Source organism: Eupeodes corollae, chromosome 3, assembly GCF_945859685.1.
Source record: "Eupeodes corollae chromosome 3, idEupCoro1.1, whole genome shotgun sequence".
NCBI classification, from domain to species: domain Eukaryota; kingdom Metazoa; phylum Arthropoda; class Insecta; order Diptera; family Syrphidae; genus Eupeodes; species Eupeodes corollae.
Window position 1 is genome coordinate 125,181,225 of NC_079149.1, and position 13,612 is coordinate 125,194,836.

The window sequence follows — 13,612 nt, forward strand, 5'->3', positions numbered from 1 at the left end:
CGAAAACCTGCAAACTTATAAGCAAGACAATACCACAACCGGGATGGGAAGCTATCAGTGTCTTAGAATTAAAATTAAAAAAATCTTCATAAAATGTATGTCTGAACTAATAACTTACAATAAAACCTTCTTATACCAAAACAAACGAAATTGAGTACTTTAAAAAATTATCCAGTAGCAAGTCCCATAATTTTTCATTTCCGTTTTAAAGATTAAAAGAAAATTTTTTTCAACATTTGGTATTTTCCTCCATTGAAGTTTTCAATTTCTTAACTCTTCGGCAACTTCTCCAATAAATAATATTTGATTACTTGAAATTTTTGAAATTCAGTTATAGTTATTAAATATCTTTATCACCTATTTGTGAAAAATTCCAAAATTACTATACAAGTTTTTATAAAATCTATGAATCTAAAAATAACTGCTAAATAATTACAAATATCCTTTCTCGCTCGGAAATAAAATTTGATATCCCTAAATTTTCCAAAGCACCTACCCAAATAATGTTATTACTAACTTTATTTCCCTAAAGACTTCCTTTCCTTTCTAATATCTTCTCCATCAAAAAAGAAAAAGAAAAAAAGAACAAACTAACATATGCAAGAAATCAAGTAAAAATGACCATAACGAGAAAATAAGACAAACATAACAGTATGTTAACTGAGTGATTTCCATACGTAAGTAGATTAATTTCAAGCTTCATAAAAAAAGAAGGCGACATAATATCCTTTAGCATAAACAATATATAGCTGTTAATGTCTTCGTCCTTTTACTACTCCTGTATAGAAATTCCTCTATCTTACTCTCGGTTATGTTTATATACAAAATATCCTTACAGATCGTTTAGATGGAAAAATAATTCCATCATATTATGTATGTAAGTATTTTGGCCATAAAAACAAAATACAATAACAAAGACATAATATCCCTTTGCGTCTATATATAAGAAGAGAGTTATATCCTTATACACCTGTCGCAAAAAAAAAACTGAAACCTTTTCATTTCTCGTTTTGGTTATGATTTTGGTCCCAAAACAACCCAAAATAAATAAATTCCAAATTAGACTTTGATGCTATCTCTATCTGTTTTTCTTACTCCTCTTATCCCTCATCCTTTCCTCTTCCTTTATCACTCTTTTTCTCACACTTTTTTGTTGCTTTTGATGTCTCGAAGGATATGCATTGTGGCTTTGGTATAAATGGAAATCTCACAACATATGGAAATTTTATCCTATGATTCTGATGAGATTTCGTCCTTTTTCTGACAATGTTAAAACGAAACCAAGAAGAAGAAGGAAAAAGAAAAAAGGACGAAAACAAGGAAATTCCAGGACACATAAGTCTGCTACAACAAATAAACAAGATATTCTCTTTCAGTGTGTGGCGAGGCGCAGTGACGTCGTCGTCATCGGAGGCAATGGGGGAAAGGACGACGACGTCGACGACGAAGTTACGTTGGCGGTAGTTGTGTCCCCTGTGGTGGCAGAGTGGAGTCATGTTAGGCACCACATGAAACCTAAGGATTTATTTATAAATTCTCGGTCGTTGTTAAACGGGAATATGGTGGATTTGTATATATTTATTCTGAACCAGTTTATTACCCATATTTCTGAGAACCGTTATAGTTGGAAACCTGGAGTGGAAGGAGTGATAGAAAAAAAGACATCCGCCAGGACTCTGATGCGAGCAACACAAACAACGTGTGGTGGTTATGTTCACAATCATAACACAAATATCCTGGCAAACTGACGATGTCCGGACCTGGCAAAATCCATAGAATGACTTTCGTGTATCCTCAGCAAACTTACCTCTCTATCCACAGGGGGGTGGAATATAGCGGAACTAGGGCCTGTATATGGTGTCTGACTATACCTCTCCACCCGGATTGTACCTACGGCAGGCCTGTCTTTAACCCACGATTGCTCCCAAACACCCACCATCCTCCATCCCTGTGGTTCCGGTCTGGTGTTGTGGTTATGCTTTATGAAAATTTCGTTTGTCATTTAAATAACGGCTTCATTGCATGCCAGACAGGAAGAACAAATCCTGTTTCGAGTTCAGTTATATTTTTTCTGGTGTTGTTGCTCTGTTTTGGTTTTGTTGTTTTGTTTTGTTTTTGCCTCCGTTCGTTGGTTTCTCCGTTTGTTTTTGGTTTCATCGTGTTGCTTTGTTCCGCGTCAGTCGTTGTTGAATCGGTGTTTGGCCAAACTGACAGTAGTAGGAGCACCACCACCAGCAGTTGTCAGTTTGAGGTCTGTTAAGAGGATATACTCGTACGTTCCCTATTGTGATTTTTTATTCTGTTGAGTTGTTTTAGCTGCTTCCACAAATATCCTGGAATATAACTCCTCTGAGGCACAGCTGGGATTAATGTATGCGGCTGTTATGGCAGATAGGTCTACTATAAGCGGCTGCTGACAGGTTCCGGACACAAAGTGGCAATGGCAATTGTATAAAGTTGCAGTGCAAGTGGTACTGGCAGTGGTAGTTAACACAAAGAGATAGAGTGCTGCGAACTAAAAATAGTCAGTTCCACTAACCATGCCAAAGGGGGTAAAAAAGGATGTAAGGGAACTTAGTCCTTAAATAATGCACCGCGCAAATACCGCAATAATAAAGTATAAATATTTGAAATTTCCATTATTCCCGGAATAAGCAACCATATACAGACGACCACAAACGGAACAGAGAACTGCAGTGTTTACTGTTTATATCTCGTATGAAGTGAACCTTTATGCAGCCCTGCAAAAAAGATGGCGTCAATGGCGATTAACTAACTGTAATTGCGATCCGTCATGTTCTGTGTTCTGCATAGGACGTTTAATTTAATTTTTTTGTTTGTCATATTCTTTTTTGTTTTGATGATGGTCCTGCTCCAACTCCTGCTCCTGTTTATATCCTTTTTCTAGTTAAACTCGTTACATGTTATGCACCACAATACAGGGTTTGTGTATTTTATGCGATGTTTTATAGCTTTTGTTGTTTTTTTGTTTGGGAGGTACACCGGGGCGGATGAGTGATGTTTTTGAAATTATGGGAATTTAAGCAAATGTGTGGTGCAGTTAAATAATATGTTTAGACCGGAAGTGGGTGGTTGATGGTTGTTAGGTTTTTGTTTTATTTTTGTACTTTGGTTTTCGAATTGAATAACAAATAAACCGCAACAGTGCTATGATTATTTTTATTGTGATTGTTTCTATATATTTGCCTATAATAAACATACAAAGATCAATAATGGTATAACAAGTTCATATTTTTTGCGGATATTGAATATTGCATCATTAAAACTATCATAAGCTTAGGCATGAAATTAACATAGCAGAACACGGATTATGTGTTATTTTGTTAGCTTATGGAATTTTTTTGTTTTTCTTCTATGGTCCTTTTATGGAAAATGGGGTGGTGGCAATATTTTTAATTACTGCTTCATTTTTATAGCTAAATTTATATTTATATTTATCTATGTTTTTATGTTTCTACATGAGTAAGGTATTTTCTTTTTTTTTTTTTGAAGTTATTTGGTTGTTTAATTTGTGTTAAATATTAAACAAATTAGCGGTTTTTTGAAATTTGACATTGAATTTTGTGTGGTATATTAATTATTTAATATGTTTGTTTTGAAGTACATTTTGATGTAATAATAATTATTAAATATTGTTTCAAAAACAAATTTCTTTGTATGTTATTATTTTTAATTATAATTACTATTAATAACATTATATAAATTCAAAAGCTAATTAGGGTGTGTGTTAAATATAAATAATAAGGCGGATATTAGTTTTTGTGCTTTGATAATTTTAGCTGTTAGAGAGTTTTGCGAATAGAAACATTCGTATTTTTTCTGCTTTTTTATGAAATAGCAGCAAAATTTAACTATTAAGTACACAATTAAAACCTTATATATAATTTACATTTTTGAAAAACAATACTGTCAATTTGATTTTGCAATTGAAAGACACAAAATAAATGAAAACCGGTTAAATAAAAATGAAAACAAAAACTGCTTATTACAAAATAATTGAATTCAAGACTTAAAACCTAAAAACTAAAAACTCATTCAAACTGATTGAGTAAAAAAGTAACTCCATCTCTTATCCGGAGCTGTTTTTTAAGAAAAAAATAAAAAGTATCGTTTAACGAGGTGTTTGAATATTGATACCTTGCCATTCTAGAAACAACGGTTCCAAAATGAAAAATTCTTATATGTCTTTCTACCTGTAAAGATCTTTTTCCACTTTAACTACCTCAAAAAGCTGTCAAGACCTTTGCACTTAATGTGAATTCAGCGAGCAAAGAAACCCAAAGGTTTAATTTAATTTGTTACCATAAGTAGAAGTAGGCCTATACGGTAAAGAGTAGCTTAATGCTCAACAATTTTTTGATATAATAAGCTTATTGGGGCGAAAGAGTAATTTTTTGAACAAGATGCAAGTTATTAAAATCGGTCTAATTATTTCCAATAGTTTTTTAAGTCGCAAAGCAAAATCAAAAATTTTATTCTTCGCTGCTATCAATTACTTTGGAATTATATTGACAAATATTTTCTTCTGTTTTATCAATTTATTAAAAAAACGTTCATTGATTTTTTTCGAATTCATACCAAATTACACTTTCGTCATTTTCTATAATTTTAAATTTAAATAAAGTCTCTAGCGTAATTGCTAGTCAAGAAATGATTGTGTTTACTTTTTTAACTGCTGATTCCTCAGAAATGGACATAAAAAAATGTATCTTGAACAATCTGACGTACAAACATGCATACGGCCACACAGACATCTCTCACAAATCTTTAATTAAAATTCTTAGGCTCTAAAAATGTCGAGGAATGTCAAAAATTGTAATTCGACAAATTAGGCAATAGTAAAATAAAAAAAGAAGCTGGGACCCGACCCACACTGATAACTTCCCATCTCGTCTGTCGATTTGTCTTGCTTAAAAGTTTGTAGGTTTTCATGTTGGGTTAAATAAGTTGATAGTTGAATTATTCTTAAAAATTTAACATTACCAACAATATTTTGTATATAAAGAAATAGTTTAGTTTGAAAATCTAGTTTTGTTAACTAGATTTTTTGTCGAAAACAAATGTTTACCAATTTTAGAAGCATTTCTTAACTTTTTACAAATTGAGTGTATGAAATTAATTTGAGAGATATCAGGAACCGAACTTCAATTTTTACCATATTTGCGTACTATTTCTTGTAGATTTTATTTTTTTTATGGAAAATGGCCTGTTGGATTTTTATAAAAAAAAACTACTGAACATCTACCAATATTTTCTGTGACATAAAAAAAAGTTTAAATAAACAATATTTTTAATTTTTAAAAGCTTAAATAGTCGCAAGTAAATTTTTCCAAGTTTAAGTATTATTTTTTTGTTAGGTTTTTATTTTTTGTGATAAAACTGTTAATTCAATTTTCTCAAAATTTTATGAATGTTGACAATAATATTTAAAAAAAGAAAGGATTTAAAAGGCAATGTCTTTGAGTTGAAAAACAATTTTTACCAACTTTTATACATTTTCTTGTTTAGTTTTTTTTATTTTTAGTACAAAAACAGGCAATTCGATTTTGCTCCAAATTGTTTCAAATGTTGAAAACAATATTTCTTATAATTTAAAATAAGTTGAAGGCCATAATCTAAAATTTTTGAAAAGATATTTGAATCGATATTCAATGTTTTTTTCGATTTTTAGTTTTTATAAAAAAACTGTCGATCCGATTTTTCTCAAAATTTTTTCAGATGTCAAAAACATTATATTTCGTTGCACAAAATTCTTTTGGAGATGAAATCATATTTTAGTCGTAAAATTTTGGAGGTGAAAATTTTTTTTTCAGTTTTTTGATTTATAAAAAAAAAATACTTCTTTGATATCACGTTACTATATATTCAGCCCTATCATGAATTCTATCGTAATCGGAAATTTTTACGAATCCCGAAAAACTGTATCATGAAATCCTTTTGTAGTGGAAAATCTCATACACTTTTGCATTACGAACGGATTTCATGATACAGTTTTTCGGGATTCGTAAAAATTTCCGATTACGATGGAATTCATGATAGGGTTGATTATATAAAATTTAATTCAAGTCTCTAGCGTTTTTGGTTCGTAAGATATTTAGGGTTAACTAAAATCCTTTTTTTCAAACTGCTATGGTAAAAAAACAACCCACGCAATTGGCTTGAGAGCCTTTTCTACATCTTGCTGCCTTATTATCTGTATAACAAAATTTATTTGAAATCGATGTCTCTTCTGGTTCTTGAGCTATGGACGACGAAAAAACGTCGCGAACGTACGGACGTACGGACGTACAAACGTACGTACACACGCACGCACAGACATCTTTCTAAAAATCTTTTATTTCGACTTTAGGGACCTTGAAACGTCGTGAAATGTAAAATTTTTCAATTTGACAAATCGGACCCATTACAATAACTTCCAATGGGAAGTTTATTAAGATAATAATAAGCCTTATGACACTTATACTAAAAAATACGTTATTGAGTTTGTAAATATTATTACATTCATTTTCAACTCTATTTCGAGAACTGAGTCCTTTTTTGCCAACATTACTTACAAATAAAAATGAGACCCAATTTGAGTGAATTTAAATCAAAATCGTTCTTGAACAAAACATGTGCATTTTTCCATTGAACAACTTAATACCCATAAACCAAATATGTTCACAGAAGAACTGTATCATATATGCTTGAATTCCTTTGAAGGTCCATCAGTAAAAGAAAAAAAATAACCAAAAAAGAAGATAAACTTGACATTAATCCCCTATTAAGATAAATTAAATGGAATATTCCATAACTTTCCTTCGAATCAAAACCTTTTATTAAACGTTTAAACCCTTTTTTAAAATTTAAGTTGTCTTTTTGCTTTAAGCCAATTAAACTCAATTTCACAGGTTTTACCTTCAACATTAAATTTCCAGCAACTTAACTCAATTTCACCCATTTTTTGTCAAAATCAAATTTAAAGCACTCTTTATACACCACAAAATCCTATCACACATTGAATCTTAAATCTACTCTTTCTTAAAATAGGAAGAAATGCCAAAAAGGTTTAAAATCCCATTATAAAAACCATACATGTACCTAACCTGTGTACCTACCTACCTATGACTTTGGAAAATACGAAACATCACTACTACATTACTTTTCAAGAAGAAAATTGACTTCAACTTCAACTTTGAGTCGAACAACTTGTGGGGCAACTTAAATCACTTTCAACTGAAGGCAACCGAACGTATTTTGTGTCAGATGCACACTGCACAGGAACAACCCACAAGACCATGACACAACAAAACTTCTCTTAAATCTCTAGTCACGTCCTGTGACTTTACTCGATACTGATTCGATTGTGTGCTAAGGGAAGGACATAATATCTCTCTAATGTCCACCTATGTACATTGTACACAGAACATACCTAACCTATAGCAAAGTAAGAACATTTGCAATTATTACGAGACAACTGAAGCTGAAGCTGAAGCTGAAGCCAAGGACGACTTTCTAACTTTATGAACGTGAAAAAATGTAGTTTCGAAGAAATGGTAAAAACTAGTAAAAATCAGTCAGATGAATGTAAATTTTGACTTTACGTCACTTCGTTTACAATATTTCCAGGAGTGGATTTTAAGAGTTTAAGGTGTCCGAAAAATGTTGTATAAGTTAGATGACAGCATTTGCATGGTTTGGAATATAATTCGACTTTTGTCAGTATTCTTTCACTGTGTAGACCAGTGAAAAACAAAATGTCCACCTTCTTGACAGTAACTCAAAAATGACCCCTCCTAGAAATCACATATGTTAAATCCACCCCTGGACAGAAACAAAAAAGAAAACTCGATAAACAATTTTTCTCAGGTGAAATAGGACGTGAATTCGGTATCTGTCACAATATCCGGTTTTGCGTGCTAATAAACAAAACCTACCTGATGTACACACACTGTGTGTCGTCGGTCGTCGGTCGTCCGGATCCAAATCCACATTACTCGAGACAGAGGAGAATATTCTCCAAAAGGGATTTGAAGGAACATATCGATGCAAAAACATGACCCCAACTCATCGTGCCCTATCTATCACACTGACTGAACACCAAAACAGTCACTGCAGCGTAGGAAAACGAGGACGAAGACTACTCGTATATAGGATGACAACGAATATGGAAGCATAAAAACCCTATCACTAGCTAAGCTATATGGTGGTAAAAAGTTTGCAATTTCATTACCATTCTCTTCTATTTTTTTTTTTGAGTTGAGCTCGTTTGGAATGCTGCTGGATGCCTGACATGGTTTTTTCTTCTTCCCTCTGAGCACATATACACAACACACGTGTGAAGTCAGGGAACCTTTCAACCCAGAGGGAGTGAGAGCATTTGTAAAGGTATCCAGATCCAGATCAGAAACAACACAGGGAAGCTCTTGGGTTAGGTTGGCATAAATCCGATTACAAATTCACTCGATGCTCCCTCTGGACAAACAAATCATTTACGTTCATCCAGGTATTTGAATAAAAAAAGTTCCTTCTAAAGGACATTCGTTTCGTCGTTTTCTCTGATGGTGCTAGTTCCAACCTTTTTGTATTCATTTTATGACTTCGAGACAGATACAGCTCTTGATTTCTGGGATTTTGTTATTTTTTTGGAGAATAGTTTTTGTTTGGTCCGTCAGCGTTTATTCATTTGATGGCATTGGGATGCGGATACTAACTATGCTGGCGCCATTGTAATAGTTCACGTGGAATAAGAGGACACTGTGAAAGTTTATTTCCAACAAAACATGAAGGACAACACAGCTCTCTCCTGAATGCAATAGGGAAAGGCAATTTGCTTGAATTATTTTTTCCATTTTTTTGGTTTGATGTAATCGGGATTTTCCGCGAATGCTGAAGACTCACGGGCACGGAAATTGGCAAAAATCCTCTAAAGAAACAAAAGATTGAGCTAATGAAAAATTTAGGAATAATAGACATCACATATATACCTATGGAGCTATAGAAAACTTGTGTACCGAAGGCAAACCAACGCGCGGAGCAGCGCACATCTGGTGAAAACGAGCTGAGAAGAGTGATTAAAATTTCAACTTCAGTTGTTGAGGTTTTGAACGGATGAGGTTTTCAGGAGAATAAACCAAATATATATATATAGGAACATAGGCCAAAGCCAGAATCAGAAAGCAGAACAGATTGGATTGGCAGAGGCAAGAGATTTTTAAATAGAGATCAGGAATGTTTTTTTTTATTTTTGCAGGATGGAAAACTATAAAAGAACTTTAGAAGTGAAGTGTGTGGTTTTAAAGCATTAAGCTTTTAGTCCGTATTTCTATTCTGCAATATGGATTTTACATATAGACTCTGTCGACTCTTTCAGATGTTTTAAAACTCAGTCATGGATATGGTTATTGAAGGCGACATCATTGAGAAGGGCAGTTGCCGACTACGGCAGAGCTAAGTTTAATACCTTTAGTTTTAAAGTCAAGGTGGGGAATTTAAGAACAAAAATAAATACCGATTCTTTGGGAGTGAGGTGATAGAAGGTACTTTAATGCTTGGGCACTTCTTATTAAAGTTATTAAATAAAAGAAATAAAATACAAGCAATCTGGCACTGAAAATGCGAAGTTCACTGATGACTTTCTATTGGTACCCTTCAAAAAAATATTATTTTTAAACAAACCGAATGGTTTTTAACGAATTTTGGAAAGAATTCAAAAAATTTATGAAATACACCCTGTTATAACGTTTGTAGTGCAACAGTCTGTAGGAACCAGAGCGTATTGACTTATAATTCTCAACTATTCCTGTGAGCAAGACAAATTTAGGGACAGAGAGAACCTACAGTTTATATGCGGAATATGAACTTATCATGAGAGAAATTACTCTGTTAGTTCCTCGGAAAAGACAGTGAGCGTGAAAAAAAAACATATTCAGGTGCCGCTGGCAAACCAACCCAAGACTTCTGGTGTGATAGCCCTACGCACTAACCATCACTCCACGGGTAATACCTTTTATAAAAAGTAAACAAAGTGGGACCGGTGATTCCATTCTAACTAATCTTTAAAGCACGTCAATCGTTTTTTAAGATCAAAAATAACAATTTTTGTTGCCAAAAGTCGAAAATTAAATTTTTCTTTAAGAGGACCTTTCAGAGTTTTCTTTTCTTTTTTGAATTCCTTCAATACGGAAAATTTGTTTTCTCCTAGGTATGGAAGCGAGACGCGACAAGCTTCGGTCTCGTCTCATGGAACACAGAAGTTTGATATGAGATAACATTTAAAACAAAATGGTAAAAGTAAGAATGTAAATTATTTATTGAATTCAATTTAAAGATTGCATTCATTGATTTCACCTAAGGCTTTTTACTTAAAATTTTGCAATCGCTAATTATTTGACCCTAAAAAGAGTACAATCATGCAATCATTTGATAAATTGATTGCAATCATTTGAGACTTCTTTTTTAGTTTTCTCTTGGAGTTTTTGAATTCAACGATTTTGAATAGATGACTCAAATCAAAATTTCAAATAAAAAGATTGATTGGATAAAAAATCATTGCACTCTTTTTAAGGTCAAATGATTGGTCAATAAAAAAAATGCTGTATCGTAAAAAGCTGTGTAATCTCTCCTAACCAACGTATTTTTAAAGCAACAACTAAAGGTCTCTCAGCTGCCTAATGTCATGAACAGGGTTAGGATTTTGTTGATTAAAATAAGGCAAAACAAAACAGTTAAAAAGGCATTTATTAAAAAATACTAGACAATAAACAAAGAAAACGTTTAATTATAGTAGCATTGGACTGCCAAGAGTTTTTTGAAGTGCTCAGGTATCAATCTTCTTCAGTCGTCCCTTAGAAGGAGCTAAATGATCTCTCAACTTTACCTGAAACGAGTGAATCCCATCTTAAACTTTTACCATTATTCACTTAAATGTTTCTTGGAAGTTTGGAATCCACGTTGCCGTTTATTACAGAATTTATCTGCTCAATCGTTTTAAGCCCTGTGTTTCCATTGAAAACGGTAGTAAACTTTTTCAAGACAATGTCTTTCAAAACAAACAGCACTTCGCAAATCGATGTTCCTTGATGAGAATATTGTTAGCTTTAATAAGTTAATATAGACTCTCAAATATACCTGTTCTGTAATATTTGTTTTACGTTTTTTTTGTATGGGTACTGTAAAAATTTGGTGTCAACAAATTCAGCGCCAACTTCTTTAAGCGAACAACTACACACAGTTGGTTGAAAAAGTATTCACTGTAACTAATAATAAGTTATTGGAGTGGGTCGCAACCCAACCTCTTTCCAAATTCAAACTAACGAAAAACTACGAAGTTAAACCCTCATTTAATACTTCATTACTGTAATTTGAATACCTACCCCAAATATACGTTTACATAATTAGACTTGAAAAATGTCTGCATCACTTGATATCCGACATATTTCCAATTTAATTGCCTTATTTAAGCTTTTGTAATTCTGCAATAGTTTTCTGTGGATTATATTAATATAACTGGCTAATTTGAAATCACCCGCATTCACATTCTTATAATATGAAACATTAACAATGTGAAATGTCTTCGTTAACATAATCTCTCTAAATTCCTCAAACATACGACTACGAGTCAAGTATGTATATCCGTGTCTCATTATCACGCGTGCTTGCAATTTAATTTGCACGCAATAATTTAATATTAAATTTAATTAGTTTTAAGTCATTTAATATACAAGCCGAATATGAATGGCAATGAAAAAATATAAAATATTAATAAAACAAGTTTTCATTTTATGCTTTTCAACTTTAATCACCAAAACGCATTTGTCAGTGGAGAAGTGTTGTGTTTGAAATAATAAATTAATTAATATTAAATTACTTTTGCATATCAAAGAAATTACTTCAACTGAAAAATGGGGTTGTAAATATTGATAAGCTTACAGTAATGGATTATATCTTAAGATTTAGAAAGTTTATTCAGAATTATGATAAACTGTGGGAGGTACTATATAAAGATTGATTTGAAAGGTGTTAAGGCATCAGTAGCGATTCATTTGTGTTAACTTCAAGAACTTTTTCTTCTTACATCCAACCAAAACTTATCCAGCAACATGAAAGTATGTAACACCTTTGAAATTCTTTTTAGGAATTTTTGTAAATTTGTCTTAAATTACTATTTTTTAGTTTGTCATTTCTGCCATAGTCGTGCTTGCCGTTGTCGCAGTTGCCCAATCATCTGTAATTGGTCTCGCTGGACCTGGATCTATTGCTGTTCAAGCTTCAGTTGCTAATGGTCCACAAGCTGCTGTTAATGTTCATACCATTCCCAATATTGTTGCTGTTCAAAATGTAGCTGGTGTTGTTGGTGTTGCTCCAATTGCTGTTGCTGGACCAGCAACCTATGTTGCTCAGAACCGTGGTGTGGTTCATGTTGCACCATTGGAAGGACACGTCCAATCTGCTGTGTCTCTTAACTTGCAAGCAGCTCCAGGAACTGCCTAAATGGATTACGAGACATTTTAAACCATAATTTCAATTGCATGAATTTTGAAAAAACCACCTTTTAACTTTGGAAACTAAATTTTAATTTTAACTAAAATTTAATAATATCGAAAATAAAATATTTTAGATTAATTGATTTGAATATTTATTTGCATTAAAAACCTCTCAAATAACACTTTAATTCTTTGTCAAACTTTGATAAATAATTTAGCTTACTTTTTAAAAATGGTTTAATAGTAAGCCCTTTTTAAACAACTGTTTTTTATGAAGATGATGATGTTTTTGAAATTGAAGGCAACTGAAAAACTGAATCTTACTGAAAATCTAGATAAAGGATTATCGTTTCAAAAGTAGATGAATGTAACCCTGTGAAATTAATGTTAATTATGTTTTTGGTCATATGTAAATTGATATTTGTTTGGACTTGACAGTTTTCAGGGCAAACAAATGTAATTTAACTGAACAAATTAATATGTAGATTATTTCTTGTACCAGGTAGTTGTGTGCATTTGGTAATCCTAGAAATAAATATAGTTTTTCATGCATTTTCATTTTGGTTTGATTTAAAAATAAAATTAGTTCAAAATTGATACCAAATCGCTACAGCAATCATCTTTTAAAACAAAATGCATGACTATGTCTCGAAAACTTGAAAAAGAGGTTAAGTGAAAAAACTGTCAAAAAAATTAAATCCCCAACAAAATATAAATAACCTCCCAAATTGGGCCCTTTTTGCACTATGAAGATAATCCTAAAATGCAATACTAATTGCAAAAAGGCAGAAAATAAGTACCCACAAATATTTAAAATAAGTACACAACTTCAAGAATTAAAATATAAAATAACTCCCCATTCAAATACATTTTGTTTGGAAGGGTTATTTTTTAGGAAGTTATTTATTTTATTTAAAACATTTTTAATATCTCTAAAAATGCAGATACCCTTTAATTAAAAACAACAACAATTTATAAAATATATCTTTCAAAAATCATAAAGGCGACTTATTTAAACTTGTAAAAATAAAATGCACTCTGTGTACAAATAGAACTTCTATTTTTAACTTCCCACAGGATGTTATTGTAATGGGTCCGATTTGTCTAATTGAAAATAAAAGATTTTT

General features: G+C 32.1%; 2 protein-coding genes and 1 long non-coding RNA gene across 4 annotated transcripts in view; 2 read left to right on the forward strand and 1 right to left on the reverse strand.

Annotated features, from left to right (window-relative positions):
* LOC129949433 (uncharacterized) overlaps positions 1 to 13,612 on the forward strand; it is a 146,659-nt gene that overhangs the window by 124,160 nt on the left and 8,887 nt on the right. The gene's annotated exons all lie outside the window — the stretch shown is intronic.
* The window catches only part of LOC129949435 (uncharacterized), a 72,093-nt gene that overhangs the window by 22,630 nt on the left and 35,851 nt on the right, over positions 1 to 13,612 (reverse strand). The window lies entirely within an intron of this gene.
* On the forward strand, positions 11,950 to 12,750 carry LOC129949434 (adult cuticle protein 1-like). Its single transcript, XM_056060891.1, has 2 exons — positions 11,950 to 12,107; positions 12,175 to 12,750. Exons 1-2 carry the CDS (start codon positions 12,102 to 12,104, stop codon positions 12,490 to 12,492), a joined length of 324 nt encoding a protein of 107 aa, XP_055916866.1. The 5' UTR covers positions 11,950 to 12,101; the 3' UTR covers positions 12,493 to 12,750.